Genomic DNA, 23,668 nt, shown 5'->3' with positions numbered 1-23,668 from the left:
GGGCATTGCAGTGGCACCTTACTTGGACGACATTCTAATACAAGCGTCGTCTTTTTCAAAGGCAAAGGCTCACACAGACATCGTTCTGGCCTTTCTCAGATCTCACGGGTGGAAGGTGAACATAGAAAAGAGTTCCCTGTCTCCGTCGACAAGAGTTTCTTTCTTGGGGACAATAATAGATTCTTTAGAAATGAAGATTTTCCTGACAGATGTCAGAAAGTCAAAGCTTCTAAACGCTTGTCAAGTTCTTCACTCTGTTCTACGGCCTTCCATAGCTCAGTGCATGGAAGTAGTAAGGTTGATGGTTGCAGCAATGGACATAGTTCCTTTTGCGCAAATTCATCTAAGACCATTACAACTGTGCATGCTCAAACAGTGGAATGGGGACTATACAGACTTGTCTCCAGTGATTCTAGTAGATCAGAAGACCAGAGACTCACTCCGTTGGTGGCTGACCCAGGATCACCTGTCCCAGGGAATGAGCTTCCGCAGACCAGAGTGGGTCATCGTCACGACCGACGCCAGTCTATTAGGCTGGGGCGCGGTCTGGGATTCCCTGAAAGCTCAGGGTCTATGGTCTCGGGAAGAGTCTCTTCTCCTGATAAACATTCTGGAACTGAGAGCGATATTCAATACTCTCAGGGCTTGGCCTCAACTAGCAAAGGCCAGATTCATAAGATTCCAATCAGACAACATGACGACTGTTGCTTACATCAATCATCAGGGGGGAACAAGGAGTTCCCTGGCGATGAGAGAGGTGACCAAAATCATCAAATGGGCGGAGGATCACTCCTGCCACCTATCTGCGATCCACATCCTAGGAGTGGAAAACTGGGAGGCGGATTATCTGAGTCGTCAGACCTTCCATCCGGGGGAGTGGGAACTCCACCCGGAGGGGTTTGCCCAATTGACCCAATTATGGGGCATTCCAGACATGGATCTGATGGCGTCTCGTCAGAACTTCAAGGTTCCTTGCTACGGGTCCAGATCCAGGGATCCCAAGGCGACTCTAGTGGATGCATTAGTGGCGCCTTGGGCCTTCAACCTAGTTTATGCGTTTCCACCGTTCCCTCTCATTCCCAGGCTTGTAGCCAAGATCAAACAGGAGAAGGCCTCGGTGATTCTGATAGCTCCTGCGTGGCCACGCAGGACTTGGTATGCAGACCTGGTGAATATGTCATCGGCTCCACCATGGAAGCTAACTTTGAGACAGGATCTTCTAGTACATGGTCCATTCGAACATCCAAATCTAGTTTCTCTCCAGCTGACTGCTTGGAAATTGAACGCTTGATTTTATCCAAGCGCAGGTTTTCAGATTCAGTGATAGATACTCTGGTCCAAGCCAGAAAACCTGTGACTAGAAGGATTTACCATAAAATATGGAAAAGATATATCTGTTGGTGTGAATCCAAGGGATTCTCATGGAGTAAGATTAAAATAACCAGGATCCTCTCCTTTCTCCAAGAAGGTTTGGATAAGGGATTGTCAGCGAGTTCTCTAAAGGGACAGATTTCTGCTTTATCTGTCTTGTTACACAAACGACTGGCAGCTGTGCCAGATGTACAAGCTTTTGTACAGGCTTTGTTCAGAATCAAGCCTGTTTACAGACCTTTGACTCCTCCCTGGAGTCTAAATTTAGTTTTTTCAGTTCTTCAAGGGGTTCCGTTTGAACCCTTACACTCCATAGATATCAAGCTGTTATCTTGGAAAGTTCTGTTTTTGGTTGCTATTTCTTCTGCGAGAAGAGTTTCTGAATTATCTGCTCTGCAGTGTAATCCGCCCTATCTGGTGTTTCATTCAGATAAGGTTGTTTTGCGTACTAAACCTGGTTTCCTTCCAAATGTTGTTTCCAACAAGAATATTAACCAGGAAATAGTTGTGCCTTCTTTGTGCCCGAATCCAGTTTCAAAGAAGGAATGTTTGTTACACAATTTAGATGTAGTCCGTGCTTTAAAGTTCTATTTAGAAGCAACAAAGGATTTCAAACAAACGTCTTCTCTGTTTGTCATTTATTCTGGCAAGAGGAGAGGTCAAAAAGCTACTGCTACCTCTCTTTCCTGGCAGAAAAGCATCATCCGATTGGCTTACGAGACTGCCGGACGGCAGCCTCCTGAACGAATCACAGCTCACTCTACTATGGCTGTGGCTTCCTCATGGGCCTTCAAGAACAAGGCTTCTGTTGATCAGATATGTAAGGCAGCGACTTGGTCTTCTCTGCACACTTTTGCCAAATTCTACAAATTTGATACTTTTGCTTCTTCTGAGGCTATTTTTGGGAGAAAGGTTTTGCAAGCCGTGGTGCCTTCTGTTTAGGTAACCTGATTGGCTCCCTCCCTTCATCCGTGTCCTAAAGCTTTGGTATTGGTTCCCACAAGTTATGGATGACGCCGTGGACCGGACACACCAATGTTGGAGAAAACAGAATTTATTCTTACCTGATAAATTACTTTCTCCAACGGTGTGTCCGGTCCACGGCCCACCCTGGTTTTTTAATCAGGTTTGATAAATTTCTTTCTTTAACTACAGTCACCACGGCACCCTATAGTTTCTCCTTTTTTTCTCCTGTCCGTCGGTCGAATGACTGGGGGGGGCGGAGCCTGGGAGGGACTATATGGACAGCTTTTGCTGTGCTCTTTGCCATTTCCTGTTGGGGAGGAGAATATTCCCACAAGTTATGGATGACGCCGTGGACCGGACACACCGTTGGAGAAAGTTATTTATCAGGTAAGCATAAATTCTGTTTTTTAAAAAATTTATGCTTGCCTGATAAATGTATTTCTTTTTTTGACACAATGAGTCCACGGATCATCTTAATTACTAATGGGATATTCACCTCCTAGTCAGCAGGAGGCGGCAAAGAGCACCACAGAGCTGTTAAATAGCTCCTCCCTTCCCTCCCACTCCAGTCATTCGACCGAAGTTAGGAAGAGAAAGGAAAAGCCAAGGTGCAGAGGTGTCTGAAGTTTACAATAACCCACAACCTGTCTCTAACAACAACAGGGTGGGCTGTGGACTCATCGTGTCAAAAAATAAATACATTTATCAGGTTAACATAAATTTTGTTTTCTTTTTAATGACGCAAGGAGTCCACGGATCATCTTAATTACTAATGGGATCCAATACCAAAGCTAGAGTACACAGATGATATGGGAGGGACAAGACAGGGAACCTAAACAGAAGGCACCACTGCTTGAAGAACCTTTCTCCCAAAAGCAGCCTCAGCTGAGGCAAAAGTGTTAAATTTGTCAAATTTTAATAAAGTGTGAAGAGAGGACCAAGTTGCAGCCTTGCAAATCTGTTCCACAGAAGCTTCATTTTCTTTTACAAGATATGACGAGTCCACGGATTTCATCCTTATGGGATGTCGCCTCCTGGTCAGCAGGAGGAGGCAAAGAGCACCACAGCAGAGCTGTGTATATATAGCTCCTCCCTTCCCTCCCACTCCAGTCATTCTCTTTGCCTGTGTTAGTAAGATAGGAGCTGGCAAAGTGAGGTGTTAGTTTAGTTTTTCTTCAATCAAGAGTTTATTATTTTTTAAGTAGTGCTCTGAGTACTGCTTTGTGCTGGGTGTAGCCTAAACCAGATCAATCTCTTCAGTAACAATAAAAAGGAGAGAAGCATCTGGTGGCTTTGAGGCAATAGGAACGGGTGGGACATTATTCTCACTGCGCCTCCTATATATAGATATATTGCGGCCCTAATACAGATAGCCTAAGCATTTTTAACTTGGGCTTATCTTTGTCCACAAGGCTATGGGAGGGAGAAGACCTCTGCAAACCTGCTGGACTTCCATGCTGTCGCTCAGCATTCAAGGTAAGTGCTAACTTTTATATTTCTGAGGACGGTGTCATTTCTCAGGAGACAGTGAGCACTACCCTTCTTTTAATAGTGTAAGATGGACTATTTTGCTACACAAACGTCTGGCAGATGTTCCGGATGTTCAATCTTTTTGTCAGGCTCTGACTAGAATCAGGCATTTGTTTAGACCAATTGCTCCTCCTTGGAGTTTGATTTTAGTTCTTAATGTTCTTCAAGGGATTCCGTTTGAACTTATGCATTCCATAGATATTAAGTTGTTATCTTGGAAAGTTTCATTTTTGGTTGCTATTTCTTCTGCTCGCAGAGTTTCTGAACTTTGAGCATTACAATGTGATTCTCCTTATCTTTTTTTTTTATTCCGATAAGGTGGTGTTGCGAACCAAACCTGGTTTTCTTTCTAATGTTGTTTCTCCCAAGAATATTAATCAGGAAATTGTTGTTCCTTCATTGTGTCCTAATCCTTCTAAGAAGGAGCGTCTGTTACATAATTTGGACATAGTCCTTTCCCTGAAGTTCTAATTGCATTCGACTAAGGAATTTCGTCAATCATCTTCATTGTTTGTTGTCTTTTCTGGGGAACGTAGAGATCAGAAAGCTACGGCTACCTCTTTCTTTTTGGCTTAAGAGTATCATCCATTTAGCATATGAGACTGCTGGACAGCAGCCTCCTAAACGAATTACAGCTTATTCCACTAGGGCTGTGGCTTCCTCATGGGCATTTAAAAATGATGCTTCTGTTGAACAGATTTGCAAGGCTGCATCTTCGTCGTCTCTTCACACTTTTTTCCAAATTTGATACCTTTGCCTCGTCTGAGGTTATTTTTGGGAGAAAGGTTATTCAAGCAGTGGTGCCTTCTGTTTAGGTTCCTGTCTTGTCCCTCCCTTTCATCCGTGTCCTATAGCTTTGGTATTGTATCCCATAAGTAAGGATGAAATGCGTGGACTCGTCATATCTTGTAAAAGTAAAGGAAATTTATGCTTACCTGATAAATTTATTTCTTTTACGATATGACGAGTCCACGGCCCACCCTGTCATTTTCTAAGACAGGTCTTTATTTTTCTAAAACTTCAGTCACCTCTGCACCTTGGCTTTTCCTTTCTCTTCCTAACTTCGGTCGAATGACTGGAGTGGGAGGGAAGGGAGGAGCTATATATACAGCTCTGCCTTGGTGCTCTTTGCCGCCTCCTGCTGACCAGGAGGCGATATCCCATAAGTAAGGATGAAATCCGTGGACTCGTCATATCGTAAAAGAAATAAATTTATCAGGTAAGCATAAATTTCCATTTTGAATGCCCATGAGTAAGCAACAGCCCTCATGGAATGAGCCGTAATTCTCTCTGGAGGTTGCTGTCCAGCAGTCTCATATGCAAATCGGATGATGCTCTTCAGCCAAAAAGGAAGGGAAGTAGCCGTAGCTTTCTGACCCTTGCATTTTCCTGAAAAAAACACAAACAAAGAAGAAGACTGACGAAAATCTTTAGTCGCCTGTAGGTAATACTTTAAAGCACGAACCACGTCAAAATTGTGCAAAAGCCGTTCCTTGTGAGAAGGATTAGGACACAAGGAAGGAACAACAATCTCCTGCTTAATGTTCCTGTCAGAAACAACCTTAGGGAGAAATTCCAACTTGGTACGCAATACTACCTTATCCGAATGGAAGATAAGGAGATTCACACTGCAATGCCGAGAGTTCCGAGACTCTACGAGCAGAAGAAATAGCAACAAGAAATACAACTTTCCAAGATAACTTAACATCTAAGGAATGCATAGGCTCAAACGGAGGCCATTGGAGAACATTAAGAACTAAATTCAGACTCCATTGAGGAGTTACTGGTTTAAATAATAACTATAATAATAACTAGTATTTATATAGCGCCTTTCTCCCAGTGGGACTCAAAGCGCTTTTTCAGCGCTCGCTCTCGGAATTAACCAAATCGGCAGCTGAATATTAATAGTTGTTATTACCCAATTTAATGGTACTAATTTTATCGACGTCGGAAGGATGAAGGGCAGAGTCGGCCCTGCTGGGATTTGAACCTGTGACCTTGGATCTTTTAAACAGGCTTTTTTTGTAGTCAGGGCATTTACAAACTGAGCTACCTCACCGGCCTTCATACAGGCCTAATTCTAACCAAGGCCTGACAAAAAGACTGAACATCTGGAACATTTGCCAGACGTTTATGCAACAAAATAGATAAAGCAGAGATCTGACCCTTCAAAGAACTTGTCGATAAGCCTTTCTCAAAGCCCTCTTGGAGAAAAGACAAAATCCTAGGAATCCTAACTCTACTCCCATGAGTAACCTTTGGAATCACACAAATATAGATATTTTCGCCATATCTTATAATAAATCTTTCTGGTCACAGATTTACGAGCCTGAATCATGGTCTCAATAACCGAATCAGAAAAACACTGCCTAAACAGAATTAAGCGTTCAATCTCCAAGCAGTCAGCTCCAGAGAAACTAGATTTGGATGCAGGAAAGGCCCTTGAATGAACAGGTCCTTCCTTAGCGGAAGACTCCAAGGTGGATGAGATGACATGTCCACTAGATCTGCATACCAAATCCCGCGAGACCAGGCCGGTGCAATGAGTATCACCGATGCCTTCTCCTGCTTGATACGAGCAATCACCCGAGGAAGAAGCGCAAATGGAGGAAGGTCCAAGGAACCGCCAGGGCATCTCTTTCCGCCTGGGGATCCCTGGACCTCGATCCGTATCTCGGGAGCTTGGCATTCTGAAGCCATGATGCCATGAGATCTAATTCCGGCTGGCCCCACTTGTGGATCAGGCTGGAAAACACTTCCGGATTGAGTTCCCACTCCTCTGGATGAAAGTTCTGCCTGCTCAGGAAGTCCACCTCCCAATTGTTCACCCCTGGGATGTGGATCGCCAACAGATAACAAGAGTGGGTTTCCGCCCACTGAATTATCTTGGATACCTCTCTCATCGCCAAGGAACTCCTCGTTCCTCCTTGATTGATGTAAGCTACTGGCGTCATGTTGTCAGACTGGAACCTGATGAACTGAACCGAAGCGAACTGAGGCCAGTTCAGAAGAGCATTAAATATTGCTCTCAGCTCCAGAATGTTTATGGGAAGAACAGACTCTGACGGAGTCCAAACTCCCTGAGCTTTCAGTGAACCCCAGACTGCTCCCCATCCCTGAAGGCTGGCGGTCGTTGTCACAATCGCCCAGGAAGGTCTGCGAAAGCAGGTTCCCTGGGAGAGATGATCCAGAGACAACCACCATAGAAGATAATCCCTTGTCTCCTGCCTCAGTAGTATTTGAGGGGACAAATTAGAATAATCTCTGTTCCACTGCTTGAGCATGCGTAACTGCAGAGGTCTGAGATGGAACCGAGCAAACGGGATGATGTCCATTGCCGTCACCATCAGTCGACTACCTCCATGCACTGGGCCACTGATGGCCGAGGAGTGGACTGAAGAACTCGGTAAGTCTCTATAATCTTTGATTTCCTGACTTCTGTCAGAAAGATCTTCATTGACAGAATCTATTACGGTTCCCAAGAAAGTTACCCTTGTACTTGGGATAAGAGAACTCTTTTGTAAATTTACCTTCTACCCGTGAGAACGAAGGAAGGATAACACCATGCTTATGTGGGATTCCGCTAGATGGAAGGACTGAGCCTGGACTAGAATGTCGTCCAGATAGGGTGCCACAGCAATGCCTCGAGAACAAAGTACCGCTAACAGAGACCCCAGAACTTTTGTGAAGACTCTGGGAGCAGTGGCAAGACCAAAAGGAAGAGCCACAAACTGAAAGTGTTTGTCCAGAAAGGCAAACTTTAGGAACTTGTAATGGTTCTTGTGAATGGGAATGGGAACATGCAAGTACGCGTCCTTTAAGTCTACTGTTGTCATAAATTGACCCTCCTGGATCAAAGGAAGAATGGAGCGAATAGTTTCCATCTTGAAGGACGGCACACTGAGGAACTTGTTTAGACTCTTGAGGTCTAAAATGGGCCTGAAGGTTCCCTCCTTTTTTTGGAACCACGAATAGGTTGGAGTAAAAACCCTGACCCTGTTCCCGTAAGGGAACGGGAGCAATCACTCCTAGATCGGAGAGATCTCTTACACAATGTAAGAACGCCATTTTTCGTCTGGTCTGCAGACAATCTTGAAAGTAGGAACCTTCCTCTGGGAGGAAAACTTTTGAATTCCAACCTGTATCCCTGAGACACAATTTCTAATGACCAGGGATCCTGAACATCTCGTATCCAAGCTTGAACGAAGAAGGAAAGTCTGCCCCCTACCAGATCCGGTCCCGGATCGGGGGGGGGGGGGATTACCTTCATGCTGACTTGGATTCAGCGGCAGGCTTTTTAGCCTGTTTTCCCTTATTCCATGGCTGGCTGGATCTCCACGCAGGTTTGGGTTGATCTTGTTTGGCAATGGAATATAAGGAATTTCCCTTGAAATTACGAAAGGAACGGTAATTACTCTGGTGCCCCTTCATCTTATTTCTCTTATCCAGAGGGAGAAAATGACCCTTACCTCCCGTGATGTCAGAAATAATTTCCTATAGACCAGGACCAAATAAGGTCTTAACCTTATATGGAATAGCCAAAAGTTTGGACTTGGAGGAGATGTCCGCAGACCAAGGCATCAGCCATTAGGCTCTGCGGGCCAAAATAAAAAAACCTAATATGTTAGCTCCCAGTTTGATAACGTGAAGGGAAGCGTCTGTGATAAAGTAATTGGCTAATTTGAGAGCCTTTATCCTATTTAGAATCTCATCCAAGGATGTCTCCGTTCTGATAGCATCAGACAGGGCGTCAAACCAATATGCAGCCCCACTGGTGATGGTAGCAATGCACACGGCAGGTTGCCATTGTAGACCCTGGTGTACGTACATCCTTTTGAGTAGGCCCTCTAATGTCTTGTCCATAGGATCTTTGAAAGCACAACTATACTGGGAAAAGTAGTTCTCTTAGCCAAAGTGGAAATAGCCCCTTCCACCTTAGGTACTGTTTGCCAAGCTTGCTTGATAGTCGGCTATGGGAAACATCTTCTTGAAAATAGGAGATGGAGAAAAAAGAATACCTGGTCTCTCCCACTCCTTAGTAATAATCTCAAAAACTCGGTCAGGAACCGGAAATACATCACTTGAGGAAGGAATCTCGAAATTTCTGTTCAACTTACTGGATTTCTTAGCGACTCCACGGTTGTGGTTGTCCCTATCATCTAAAGTAGCTAAAACCTCCTTAAGCAATAGACGGAGGTGTTCCAGATTAAATCTAAAAGATACCACTTCAGTATCGGCGAGAGGGAGTACCCCCTCAGAATCTAAAATCTCTCCGTCAGATGCTACCACGGCTTCTTCCTCAGGAACCTGAGAGGAGGACTCCGAAACCGCAACAATTGCATCAGAACAGTCGCTGACAGAATTTCTTGTCTGCCTCTTACGTTTACCCTGCAACATGGGAAAAGCAGACCGCATCAGAAATTGTGGAAGACATGAGAGATGCGATGTCCTTTAAAGTAACTCCAGTGGTAGTTACAGAGGAGACGCAGGGCACTTCTTGTGAGGGCGGTAACACTTGGGGCACTTGAAGAGAAAGTTGCGGCATACATTGTGCCTCATCATTAGAATCCTGAACAACATTAGAAGAAGTCGGCTCAGAAAAAAAATCTTATCTTTATAACTTATAGTCCTCTCAATACAAGTAAGACATAAAGGTATTGGTGGTTCCACAAAAGCATTGAAACACAAAGAACAAGGAACATTCCGCAAGGTCCCTTGATCCATAATTGCTCACACTTAGCAAAGTCCTGCCACAAAAACTTGAAATTCAATAAAAAAAATTAATATTTAAAAAAACGATACTGTGCCTTTAAATTTTAAAAGCGCAACTTTTTTACTGCGCACTGAAAAGCAAGTAATAACTATTAGAACAAATCCCCCCCAGTCACCTCCACACCTCAGCAGCCCGGCTGAGGCGCCTACCTTACTCCTAATAAGACCAGGAAGTTCCCCCAGCGCAACGGATGATCTGGATTGATGCCAGGAAATGAACGAAGCAGTCTGATCCTGAGAGTGCATGGAAACAGTAGCAAACATGCAGTCCTAGACAAACACAGACCGGAGATTCCTCTGTTGCAGGCCAAACTGACTTGCTCTGAGGACGCAAGAAGAGGCGCAATGGGATAAGGCAAAACCGCCCATCGTGGGCGTGACCTAACTCAAATGTCTTCTCCCGGGGAAAAATGAACCCCGAGGAGAAGGAACCACTAACGACTTCCACAGTGATTAATTATAAAATACATAAAAATAACCTCTAGTGCTCCTCCAGTGCAGCCCAACATATTGCTGTCTAACACTCCCTCTTGTTCCATGAGAGAGAGTGCCATATAAATAAAGAGCCCCTTATAGTGCCCCTTTGTAATATATAAGGTTATAGTGAGTGCCCACTCTTTTCTGAGCTCTGATTGTGTCCCAAGAAAAAGAAAAAAAGCAATTACCTCATAATACTGCCTGACAGCATGGTAGTGCACAGGTTTGAGAGGTCCTCTTCCTCACATCGACCTGTAGAAAAAGTAAAGACCGAGTCAAATCCCTCAGGCTATAGGAAAGTAGGGCAGTATTAATATGGGAGGCGCAGTGAGAATTATGTCCCACAAGTTCCCATTACTCTACAGCCACCAAAGCTCTACTGAAGAGACTGATATGGACTGCGGCTACACCCTAGGACAAAGCAGCACAATCCTGTACCACTTTAAAAATAATAAACTCTTGATTGAAGAATCTTTTCTAACACCTCACTTTGTCACTTCCTATCACTAATGCAGGCAAAGGGAATGACTGGAGTGGGAGGGACGGGAGGAGCTATTTAACAGCTCTGCTGTGGTGCTCTTTGCCGCCTACTGCTGATCAGGAGGTGAATATCCCATTAGTAATTCAGATGATCCGTGGATTCATTGTGTCATTAAAAAGAAATTATATTATCTTGTCTTCAGGGTAATTGCAGGGTAAAAAGTCTTTTATAGACGTATTCATGTTGTATAGAAATAATATTGGAGGTTTAAATACTGTATATGAACACTAATATTTATCATTTGAAAAAGAACAAACTTTTTTTTTTTTTCCTGGGAAAAAACGGCTTTGGAGAAAAAAATGCTTTTTGAGTTTGATAGTGTTTTAATAATCAAGAAATCAAGAGAAAATACAGCAATACTGAACAAGGGTGTTTGTTTTGGTTATGGCCAGAAATAATTGTAAATACAAACCGTGGCTCTTTGCATCTGATTTATGTATTCTATAATCTTTTTTTTTCTTTTTCTTCAGCCAAATCTCAAACTGATCCACCTTCCATTCCAATTTGTGATCTGTACCCAAGTGGAGTTTTTCCTAAAGGACAGGAGTGCGAGTACCCAGCAACACAAGATGGGTAGGTTTACATCCATTTTCTTTGTTCATTTAATCTGTTCCTTTAGTTTGGTATGCAGATAAGATTTAAATCAGATCTGCTTTTATTGGCACAAGGTGATTTTTATAACATAAAAAATATTGAATTACCTGAAATATTTAGTTGGATGGGCTTTGATTATTTTATATATATGTTACATGTTTATATATCAGTTAATGTGCACATTACCTAGCTAATCTGCAGATTAACTAGGGTGATCAGTTAAAGTGCAGAAAAATTGTTTAATTTCTCACATTACCTAGGTAATCTGCAAATTACCTAGATAATCTGCACATTACCTACTAGGCACTAGTTAAAGTGCAAGAAAAAAGCACTTTAGCTTTTTAGAAACGTTTGTTTCTCTCATGTAAACTGTTTATTGAAAAAGAAGCCGAAGAATGTAATAAATAAAGAACAGACTGTTCCGATTTCGGCCGAGGGCAGATACGCTCCAGACACAATTTGTGCTGCAAATTAATTTCCTCGATCTAATATTTTAAACCATTTGATTGTTAGTATTATATTTTTTTAATTGTTATAGTTGAGTTTAGCTAAATAAATAAAGAACATGATGTTAAATAATATTTGAGTTTAACGAAATAAATAAAGAACAGAATGTTCCGATTTCGGCCGAGGGCAGATACGCTCCAGAGTGCTCTGTTCTAATCAGAGCCTCGGGCGCCGCAACTGCCTCTGGGAACCTTACCATGGGTCCCAGCCCGCACGTCTTGAAATTCTCTGTAGGGGATATTATCTATCTATCTATCGAATCTATAATAAATAGATTCGATAGATAATTTCCCAGACAGAGAATTTCAGCAGAGAGCCATGGTAAGGTTCCCAGAGGAAGTTGCGGCGCCCGAGGCTCTGATTAGAACAGAGCACTCTGGAGCGTATCTGCCCTCGGCCGAAATTGGAACGTTTTTCGGCTTCTTTTTCAATAAACAGTTTACATGAGAGAAACAAACTTTCTCCTGTTAAGTGTAGTCAGTCCACGGGTCATCCATTACTTATGGGATATTAACTCCTCCCTAACAGGAAGTGCAAGAGGATCACCCAAGCAGAGCTGCTATATAGCTCCTCCCCTCTACGTCATACCCAGTCTTTCTCTTGCACCTAACTAATCGATAGGATGTGTGAGAGGACAGTGGTTATTAAAACTTAGTTTCTCCAACATAGGTGTGTCCGGTCCACGGCGTCATCCTTACTTGTGGGATATTCTCTTCCCCAACAGGAAATGGCAAAGAGCCCAGCAAAGCTGGTCACATGATCCCTCCTAGGCTCCGCCTACCCCAGTCATTCTCTTTGCCGTTGTACAGGCAACATCTCCACGGAGATGGCTTAGAGTTTTTTAGTGTTTAACTGTAGTTTTTCATTATTCAATCAAGAGTTTGTTATTTTCAAATAGTGCTGGTACGTACTATTTACTCAGAAACAGAAAAGAGATGAAGAATTCTGTTTGTATGAGGAAAATGATTTTAGCAACCGTAACTAAAATCCATGGCTGTTCCACACAGGACTGTTGAGAGCAATTAACTTCAGTTGGGGGAACAGTTTGCAGTCTCTTGCTGCTTGAGGTATGACACATTCTAACAAGACGATGTAATGCTGGAAGCTGTCATTTTCCCTATGGGATCCGGTAAGCCATGTTTATTACGATTGTAAATAAGGGCTTCACAAGGGCTTATTTAAACTGTAGACTTTTTCTGGGCTAAATCGATTGATTATTAACACATATTTAGCCCTGAGGAATCATTTTATCTGGGTATTTTGATATAATAATATCGGCAGGCACTGTTTTAGACACCTTATTCTTTAGGGGCTTTCCCCAAGCATAGGCAGAGTCTCATTTTCGCGCCGGTGTTGCGCACTTGTTTTTGAGAGGCATGGCATGCAGTCGCATGTGAGAGGAGCTCTGATACTTATAAAAGACTTCTGAAGGCGTCATTTGGTATCGTATTCCCCTTTGGGTTTGGTTGGGTCTCAGCAAAGCAGATACCAGGGACTGTAAAGGGGTTTAAAGCTTAAAACGGCTCCGGTTCCGTTATTTTAAGGGTTAAAGCTTCCAAAATTGGTGTGCAATATTTTCAAGGCTTTAAGACGCTGTGGTGAAAATTTGGTGAATTTTGAACAATTCCTTCATGTTTTTTCGCAATTGCAGTAATAAAGTGTGTTCAGTTTAAAATTTAAAGTGACAGTAACGGTTTTATTTTAAAACGTTTTTTGTACTTTCTGATCAAGTTTATGCCTGTTTAACATGTCTGAACTACCAGATAGACTGTGTTCTGAATGTGGGGAAGCCAGAATTCCTATTCATTTAAATAAATGTGATTTATGTGATAATGACAATGATGCCCAAGATGATTCCTCAAGTGAGGGGAGTAAGCATGGTACTGCATCATTCCCTCCTTCGTCTACACGAGTCTTGCCCACTCAGGAGGCCCCTAGTACATCTAGCGCGCCAATACTCCTTACTATGCAACAATTAACGGCTGTAATGGATAATTCTGTCAAAAACATTTTAGCCAAAATGAACCCTTGTCAGCGTAAGCGTGGCTGCTCTGTTTTAGTTACTGAAGAGCATGACGACGCTGATATTAATATCTCTGAAGGGCCCCTAACCCAATCTGAGGGGGCCAGGGAGGTTTTGTCTGAGGGAGAAATTACTGATTTAGGGAACATTTCTCAGCAGGCTGAATCTGATGTGATTACATTTAAATTTAAATTGGAACATCTCCGCATTTTGCTTAAGGAGGTATTATCCACTCTGGATGATTGTGAAAATTTAGTCATCCCAGAGAAACTATGTAAAATGGACAAGTTCCTAGAGGTGCCGGGGCTCCCAGAAGCTTTTCCTATACCCAAGCGGGTGGCGGACATTGTTAATAAAGAATGGGAAAGGCCCGGTATTCCTTTCGTCCCTCCCCCCATATTTAAAAAATTGTTTCCTATGGTCGACCCCAGAAAGGACTTATGGCAGTCAGTCCCCAAGGTCGAGGGAGCGGTTTCTACTTTAAACAAACGCACCACTATTCCAATAGAGGATAGTTGTGCTTTCAAAGATCCTATGGATAAAAAATTAGAAGGTTTGCTTAAAAAGATGTTTGTTCAGCAGGGCTACCTTCTACAACCCATTTCATGCATTGTCCCTGTCACTACTGCCGCATATTTCTGGTTTGATGAACTGCTTAAGGTGCTCGATAGTGACTCTCCTCCTTATGAGGAGATTATGGACAGAATCAATGCTCTCAAATTGGCTAATTCTTTCACTCTAGACGCCTCTTTGCAATTGGCTAAGTTAGCGGCTAAGAACTCTGGGTTTGCTATTGTGGCGCGCAGAGCGCTTTGGTTGAAATCTTGGTCGGCTGATGCGTCTTCCAAGAACAAGCTACTAAACATTCCTTTCAAGGGGAAAACGTTGTTTGGTCCTGACTTGAAAGAGATTATCTCTGATATCACTGGGGGTAAGGGCCACGCCCTTCCTCAGGATCGGCCTTTCAAGGCAAAAAATAGACCTAATTTTCGTCCCTTTCGTAAAAACGGACCAGCCCAAGGTGCTACGTCCTCTAAGCAAGAGGGTAATACTTCTCAGGCCAAGCCAGCTTGGAGACCAATGCAAGGCTGGAACAAGGGAAAGCAGGCCAAGAAACCTGCCACTGCTACCAAGACAGCATGAAATATTGGCCCCCGATCCGGGACCGGATCTGGTGGGGGGCAGACTCTCTCTCTTCGCTCAGGCTTGGGCAAGAGATGTTCTGGATCCTTGGGCGCTAGAAATAGTCTCCCAGGGTTATCTTCTGGAATTCAAGGGACTTCCCCCAAGGGGGAGGTTCCACAGGTCTCAGTTGTCTTCAGACCACATAAAAAGACAGGCGTTCTTACATTGTGTAGAAGACCTGTTAAAAATGGGAGTGATTCATCCTGTTCCATTAAGAGAACAAGGGATGGGGTTCTACTCCAATCTGTTCATAGTTCCCAAAAAAGAGGGAACGTTCAGACCAATCCTAGATCTCAAGATCTTAAACAAATTTCTCAAGGTCCCATCGTTCAAGATGGAAACCATTCGAACTATCCTTCCTTCCATCCAGGAAGGTCAATTCATGACCACGGTGGATTTAAAGGATGCGTATCTACATATTCCTATCCACAAGGAACATCATCGGTTCCTAAGGTTTGCATTCCTGGACAAACATTACCAGTTCGTGGCGCTTCCTTTCGGATTAGCCACTGCTCCAAGGATTTTCACAAAGGTACTAGGGTCCCTTCTAGCGGTGCTAAGACCAAGGGGCATTGCAGTAGTACCTTACCTGGACGACATTCTGATTCAAGCGTCGTCCCTTCCTCAAGCAAAGGCTCACACGGACATTGTACTGGCCTTTCTCAGATCTCACGGCTGGAAAGTGAACGTGGAAAAGAGTTCTCTATCCCCGTCAACAAGGGTTCCCTTCTTGGGAACAATTATAGACTCCTTAGAAATGAGGATCTTTCTAACAGAGGCCAGAAAAACAAAGCTTCTGGACTCTTGTCGGATACTTCATTCCGTTCCTCTTCCTTCCATAGCTCAGTGCATGGAAGTGATCGGTTTGATGGTGGCGGCGATGGACATAGTTCCTTTTGCGCGCATTCATCTAAGACCATTACAACTGTGCATGCTCAGTCAGTGGAATGGGGACTATACAGACTTGTCTCCGAAGATACAAGTAAATCAGAGGACCAGAGACTCACTCCGTTGGTGGCTGTCCCTGGCCAATCTGTCTCAAGGGATGATGTTCCACAGACCAGAGTGGGTCATTGTCACGACCGACGCCAGTCTGATAGGCTGGGGCGCGGTCTGGGGATCCCTGAAAGCTCAGGGTCTTTGGTCTCGGGAAGAATCTCTTCTACCGATAAATATTCTGGAACTGAGAGCGATATTCAATGCTCTCCAGGCCTGGCCCCAGCTTGCGAGGACCAGGTTCATACGGTTTCAATCAGACAACATGACGACTGTTGCATACATCAACCATCAGGGGGGAACAAGAAGTTCCCTAGCGATGGAAGAAGTAACCAAAATTATTCTTTGGGCGGAGTCTCACTCCTGCCACCTGTCTGCTATCCACATCCCAGGAGTGGAAAATTGGGAAGCGGATTTTCTGAGTCGGCAGACATTGCATCCGGGGGAGTGGGAACTCCATCCGGAAATCTTTGCCCAAGTCACTCACCTGTGGGGCATTCCAGACATGGATCTGATGGCCTCTCGTCAGAACTTCAAAGTTCCTTGCTACGGGGCCAGATCCAGGGATCCCAAGGCGGCTCTAGTGGATGCACTAGTAGCACCTTGGACCTTCAAACTAGCTTATGTGTTCCCGCCATTTCCTCTCATCCCCAGGCTGATAGCCAGGATCAAGCAGGAGAGGGCGTCGGTGATCTTGATAGCTCCTGCGTGGCCACGCAGGACTTGGTATGCAGATCTGGTGAATATGTCATCGGCTCCACCTTGGAAGCTACCTTTGAGACGAGACCTTCTTGTTCAGGGTCCGTTCGAACATCCGAATCTGGTTTCACTCCAGCTGACTGCTTGGAGATTGAACGTTTGATTTTATCGAAGCGAGGATTCTCAGATTCTGTTATCGATACTCTTGTTCAGGCCAGAAAGCCTGTGACTAGAAAGATTTACCACAAAATTTGGAAAAAATATATCTGTTGGTGTGAATCTAAAGGATTCCCTTGGGACAAGGTTAAGGTTCCTAGGATTCTATCCTTCCTTCAAGAAGGATTGGACAAAGGATTATCTGCTAGTTCCCTGAAGGGACAGATTTCTGCCTTGTCGGTATTACTTCACAAAAAGCTGGCAGCTGTGCCAGATGTTCAAGCCTTTGTTCAGGCTCTGGTTAGAATCAAGCCTGTTTACAAACCTTTGACTCCTCCTTGGAGTCTCAATTTAGTTCTTTCAGTTCTTCAGGGGGTTCCGTTTGAACCCTTACATTCCGTTGATATTAAGTTATTATCTTGGAAAGTTTTGTTTTTAGTTGCGATTTCTTCTGCTAGAAGAGTCTCAGAATTATCTGCTCTGCAGTGTTCTCCTCCTTATCTGGTGTTCCATGCAGATAAGGTGGTTTTACGTACTAAACCTGGTTTTCTTCCAAAAGTTGTTTCTAACAAAAACATTAACCAGGAGATTATCGTACCTTCTCTGTGTCCAAAACCAGTTTCAAAGAAGGAACGTTTGTTGCACAATTTGGATGTTGTTCGCGCTCTAAAATTCTATTTAGATGCTACAAAGGATTTTAGACAAACATCTTCCTTGTTTGTTGTTTATTCAGGTAAAAGGAGAGGTCAAAAAGCAACTTCTACCTCTCTCTCTCTTTGGATTAAAAGCATCATCAGATTGGCTTACGAGACTGCCGGACGGCAGCCTCCCGAAAGAATCACAGCTCATTCCACTAGGGCTGTGGCTTCCACATGGGCCTTCAAGAACGAGGCTTCTGTTGATCAGATATGTAGGGCAGCGACTTGGTCTTCACTGCACACTTTTACCAAATTTTACAAGTTTGATACTTTTGCTTCTTCTGAGGCTATTTTTGGGAGAAAGGTTTTGCAAGCCGTGGTGCCTTCCATTTAGGTGACCTGATTTGCTCCCTCCCTTCATCCGTGTCCTAAAGCTTTGGTATTGGTTCCCACAAGTAAGGATGACGCCGTGGACCGGACACACCTATGTTGGAGAAAACAGAATTTATGTTTACCTGATAAATTTCTTTCTCCAACGGTGTGTCCGGTCCACGGCCCGCCCTGGTTTTTTTAATCAGGTCTGATATTTTATTTTCTTTAACTACAGTCACCACGGTACCATATGGTTTCTCCTATGCAAATATTCCTCCTTAACGTCGGTCGAATGACTGGGGTAGGCGGAGCCTAGGAGGGATCATGTGACCAGCTTTGCTGGGCTCTTTGCCATTTCCTGTTGGGGAAGAGAATATCCCACAAGTAAGGATGACGCCGTGGACCGGACACACCGTTGGAGAAAGAAATTTATCAGGTAAACATAAATTCTGTTTTTTATTTCTTCAATCAAAAGTTTGTTATTTTAAACGGCACCGGAGTGTGTTGTTTTTTCTCAGGCAGCATTAGAAGAAGAATCTGCCTGAGTTTGTGTATGATCTTAGCGGACGTAACTAAGATCCATTTGCTGTTCTCGGCCTTCTGAGGAGCGGGGTAACTTCTGAACAGGGGACAGCGGGCAGGGTTCACCTGCAAAGAGGTATGTTGCAGTATATTATTTTCTAAGGAATGGAATTGACTGAGAAAAGACTGCTAATACCGTTAAAATGTAAGTACAGCCTTAAATGCAGTAGTAGCAATTGGTATCAGGCTGTTATGTATGTATGTTGGCACTGAAGTATTTCTGGGGAATGGCGCTTCACTAAGAAAATACTGTATACATATAACTTATAGCCTTCTGCAGTAAAAGCAACAAGCAACAGGCTTTTTTATAACTTCATGTATTTATATTGAAAACGTTTACTGGCATGTTAATCGTTTTAGTTTTGAGGTACTTGGTGAAAAATTTTATGGGCATTAATTTCCACTTGGCTGTCGTTTGTTTTAAATAAAGTCAGTTTATTGAGCTTCCCCACTGTTGTATTTTGAGTGGGAGGGGCCTATTTTGGCGCTTTTCTACGCAGTAGAAATTCAGTCACAAATCTTCCTTGTTCTCCCTGCATGATCCAGGATGTCTCTACAGAGCTCAGGGGTCTCCAAAACTAGTTTTGAGGGAGGTAATCACTCACAGCAGACCTGTGAGACTGTGTTTTGACTGTAATAAAAACGTTTATATTTCTCCAACATAGGTGTGTCCGGTCCACGGCGTCATCCTTACTTGTGGGATATTCTCTTCCCCAACAGGAAATGGCAAAGAGCCCAGCAAAGCTGGTCACATGATCCCTCCTAGGCTCCGCCTTCCCCAGTCATTCTCTTTGCCGTTGTACAGGCAACATCTCCACGGAGATGGCTTAGAGTTTTTTGGTGTTTAAATGTAGTTTTTATTCTTCAATCAAGAGTTTGTTATTTTAAAATAGTGCTGGTATGTACTATTTACTCTGAAACAGGAAAGAGATGAAGATTTCTGTTTGTAAGAGGAAAATGATTTTAGCAACCGTTACTAAAATCGATGGCTGTTTCCACACAGGACTGTTGAGAGGAATTAACTTCAGTTGGGGGAAACAGTGAGCAGACTTTTGCTGCTTGAGGTATGACACATTTCTAACAAGACTTGGTAATGCTGGAAGCTGTCATTTTCCCTATGGGAACCGGTAAGCCATTTTCTTTGTTTAAGTAAAAGAATAAAGGGCTTCATTAGGGCTTAAAAAACTGGTAGACATTTTTCTGGGCTAAAACGATTACTTTACTAAGTATATTTGGCAGATTATTACTTTTAATAGTTGTTAAATCTTGGGGATTGTTTTAATAAAAACGGCAGGCACTGTATTGGACACCTTTTTCACTGGGGGCCTTTTCTCTGGTAAAAGGAGAGGTCAAAAAGCAACTTCTACCTCTCTATCTTTTTGGCTTAAAAGCATCATCAGATTGGCTTATGAGACTGCCGGACGGCAGCCTCCTGAAAGAATCACAGCTCATTCCACTAGGGCCGTGGCTTCCACATGGGCCTTTAAGAACGAGGCTTCTGTTGATCAGATATGTAAGGCAGCGACTTGGTCTTCACTGCACATTTTTACCAAATTTTACAAATTTGATACTTTTGCTTCTTCTGAGGCTATTTTTGGGAGAAAGGTTTTGCAAACCGTGGTGCCTTCCATCTAGGTGACCTGATTTGCTCCCTCCCATCATCCGTGTCCTAAAGCTTTGGTATTGGTTCCCACAAGTAAGGATGACGCCGTGGACCGGACACACCTATGTTGGAGAAAACAGAATTTATGTTTACCTGATAAATTACTTTCTCCAACGGTGTGTCCGGTCCACGGCCCGCCCTGGTTTTTTAATCAGGTCTGATGATTTATTTTCTTTAACTACAGTCACCACGGTATCATATGATTTCTCCTATGCAAATATTCCTCCTTTACGTCGGTCGAATGACTGGGGAAGGCGGAGCCTAGGAGGGATCATGTGACCAGCTTTGCTGGGCTTTTTGCCATTTCCTGTTGGGGAAGAGAATATCCCACAAGTAAGGATGACGCCGTGGACCGGACACACCGTTGGAGAAAGTAATTTATCAGGTAAACATAAATTCTGTTTTTATTGTTATACGTTTTTCCGGTATTAAGGGGTTAATCATCCATTTGCTAGTGGGTGCATTCCTTTGCTAAATCAATGCATTTACTGTAAAAAATTGGTTTCTATAACTAATCCGGTTAATTGTTATTTCAACTGTGACAGTTTTTGTGTGCTTCTTAAAGGCACAGTAACGTTTTTTATATTACTTGAAAATTGTTTGAAAAGTATTTTCCAAGCTTGGTAGTCTAATTGCTAGTTTGTTTAAACATGTCTGACACAGAGGAATCTCTTTGTGCAATATGTTCTAAGACCAATGTGGAGCCCAATAGAAATTTGTGTACTAATTGCATTGATGCTACTTTAAATAAAAGCCAATCTGTACATGTCAAGAAAATTTCACCAGACATCGAGGGGAAAGTTATGCCGACTAACTCTTCTCACGTGTCAGTACCTGCATCTCCCGCTCGGGAGGTGCATGATATGGTGGCGCCAAGTACATCAGGGCGGCCATTACAAATCACTTTACAAGACATGGCTAATGTTATGACTGAAGTTTTATCTAAATTGCCAGAACTTAGAGGTAAACGCGACCACTCTGGGGTGAGAACAGAGTACGCTGATAATGTTAGAGCCATGTCTGATACTGCGTCACAAGTGGCAGAGCATGAAGACGGAGAGCTTCATTCTGTAGGTGACGGATCTGATCCAAATAGACTGGATTCAGACATTTCAAATTTTAAATTTAAGCTTGAGAACCTCCGTGTACTATTAGGGGAGGTATTAGCGGCTCTGAATGATTGTAACACGGTTGCAATCCCAGAGAAATTATGTAGGCTGGATAGATACTATGCGGTACCGGCGTGTACTGACGTCTTTCCTATACCTAAGAGGCTTACAGAGATTATTACCAAGGAGTGGGATAGGCCCGGTGTACCCTTTTCCCCCCCTCCTATATTTAGAAAAATGTTTCCAATAGACGCCACCACACAGGACTTATGGCAAACGGTCCCTAAGGTGGAGGGAGCAGTTTCTACTCTGGCTAAGCGTACCACTATCCCGGTAGAGGATAGCTGTGCCTTTTCAGATCCAATGGATAAAAAGTTAGAGGGTTACCTTAAGAAAATGTTTACTCAACAAGGTTTTATATTGCAACCACTCGCATGCATTGCGCCTGTCACGGCTGCGGCGGCATTCTGGTTTGAGTCTCTGGAGGAGACCCTTGAAACAGCTCCTATGGATAAGATTACAAACAAGCTTAAAGCCCTTAAGCTAGCTAATTCATTTATTTCTGATGCCGTAGTACATCTAACTAAGCTTACGGCTAAGAATTCCGGATTCGCCATTCAGGCGCGTAGAGCGCTGTGGCTAAAATCCTGGTCAGCCGATGTGACTTCTAAATCTAAATTGCTTAACATACCTTTCAAAGCGCAGACATTATTTGGGCCCGGTTTGAAAGAAATTATCGCTGACATTACTGGAGGTAAGGGCCATGCCCTGCCTCAAGACAGAGCCAAACCAAGGGCTAGACAGTCTAATTTTCGTGCCTTTCGTAACTTCAAGGCAGGAGCAGCATCAACTTCCTCCGCTCCAAAACAGGAAGGATTTGTTGCTAGATTCAGACAGGGCTGGAAACCTAACCAGACCTGGAACAAGGGCAAGCAGGCCAGAAAACCTGCTGCTGCCCCTAAGACTGCATGAAGTGAGGGCCCCCAATCCGGAAACGGATCTAGTAGGGGGCAGACTTTCTCTCTTCGCCCAGGCTTGGGCAAGAGATGTCCAGGATCCCTGGGCGTTAGAGATCATATCTCAGGGATATCTTCTGGACTTCAAAGCTTCTCCTCCAAAAGGGAGATTTCATCTTTCAAGGTTGTCAACAAACCAGATAAAGAAAGAGGCGTTTCTACGCTGTGTACAAGATCTTTTACTAATGGGAGTGATCCACCCGGTTCCGCGGTCGGAGCACGGACAAGGGTTTTACTCAAATCTGTGGTTCCCAAGAAGGAAGGAACCTTCAGACCAATCTTGGATTTAAAGATCCTAAACAAATTCCTAAGAGTTCCATCGTTCAAAATGGAAACTATTCGGACAATCTTACCCATGATCCAAAAGGGTCAGTACATGACCACAGTGGATTTAAAGGATGCCTACCTGCACATACCGATTCACAAAGATCATTACCGGTACCTAAGATTTGCCTTCCTAGACAGGCATTACCAGTTTGTAGCTCTTCCCTTCGGGTTGGCTACTGCTCCAAGAATCTTTACAAAGGTTCTGGGTTCTCTTCTGGCGGTTCTAAGACCGCAAGGAATATCGGTAGCTCCGTACCTAGACGACATTCTGATACAAGCGTCAAGTCTCGAAACTACCAAGTCTCATACAGAGTTTGTACTGGCATTTCTAAGGTCACATGGGTGGAAAGTGAACGAAGGAAAGAGTTCTCTATTGCCACTCACAAGAGTTCCCTTCTTAGGGACTCTTATAGATTCTGTAGAAATGAAAATTTACCTGACAGAAGACAGGTTAACAAAACTTCTAAATGCTTGCCGTGTCCTTCATTCCATTCCACACCCGTCAGTGGCTCAATGCATGGAGGTAATAGGCTTAATGGTAGCGGCAATGGACATAGTACCCTTTGCACGCCTGCATCTCAGACCACTACAATTGTGCATGCTAAGTCAGTGGAATGGGGATTACTCAGATTTGTCCCCTCTGCTGAATTTGGATCAGGAGACAAGAAATTCTCTTCTATGGTGGCTTTCTCGGCCACATCTGTCCAAGGGGATGCCCTTCAGCAGGCCAGATTGGACGATTGTAACAACAGACGCCAGCCTGATAGGTTGGGGCGCTGTCTGGAGTCTCCTTCCCATAAACATTCTGGAATTAAGAGCAGTTTTCAATGCTCTTCTGGCTTGGCCTCAGTTAGCAACTCTGAGGTTCATCAGGTTTCAGTCGGACAACATCATGACTGTGGCTTACATCAACCATCAGGGAGGGACAAGGAGTTCCCTAGCGATGATGGAAGTCTCAAAGATAATTCACTGGGCAGAGTCTCACTCTTGCCACCTTTCAGCGATCCACATCCCAGGTGTGGAGAACTGGGAAGCGGATTTTCTAAGTCGTCAGACTTTTCATCCGGGGGAGTGGGAACTTCATCCGGAGGTTTTTGCCCAAATACTTCGGCGTTGGGGCAAACCAGATCTGGACCTCATGGCG

General features: G+C 43.7%; 1 protein-coding gene across 1 annotated transcript in view; it reads left to right on the top strand.

Moving 5' to 3' along the window:
• METAP2 (methionyl aminopeptidase 2) overlaps positions 1 to 23,668 on the top strand; it is a 290,993-nt gene that overhangs the window by 25,381 nt on the left and 241,944 nt on the right. Inside the window, exon 2 of the mRNA XM_053719228.1 lies at positions 10,993 to 11,230. Coding sequence (XP_053575203.1) covers positions 10,993 to 11,230 — 238 coding nt within the window. The remainder of the gene's footprint in view (positions 1 to 10,992; positions 11,231 to 23,668) is intronic.

This window comes from Bombina bombina, chromosome 6 (genome assembly GCF_027579735.1).
Source record: "Bombina bombina isolate aBomBom1 chromosome 6, aBomBom1.pri, whole genome shotgun sequence".
NCBI lineage: Eukaryota > Metazoa > Chordata > Amphibia > Anura > Bombinatoridae > Bombina > Bombina bombina.
Note: the sequence above shows the minus strand (reverse complement) of the source record. Positions and strands in the feature narration are given on the sequence as shown.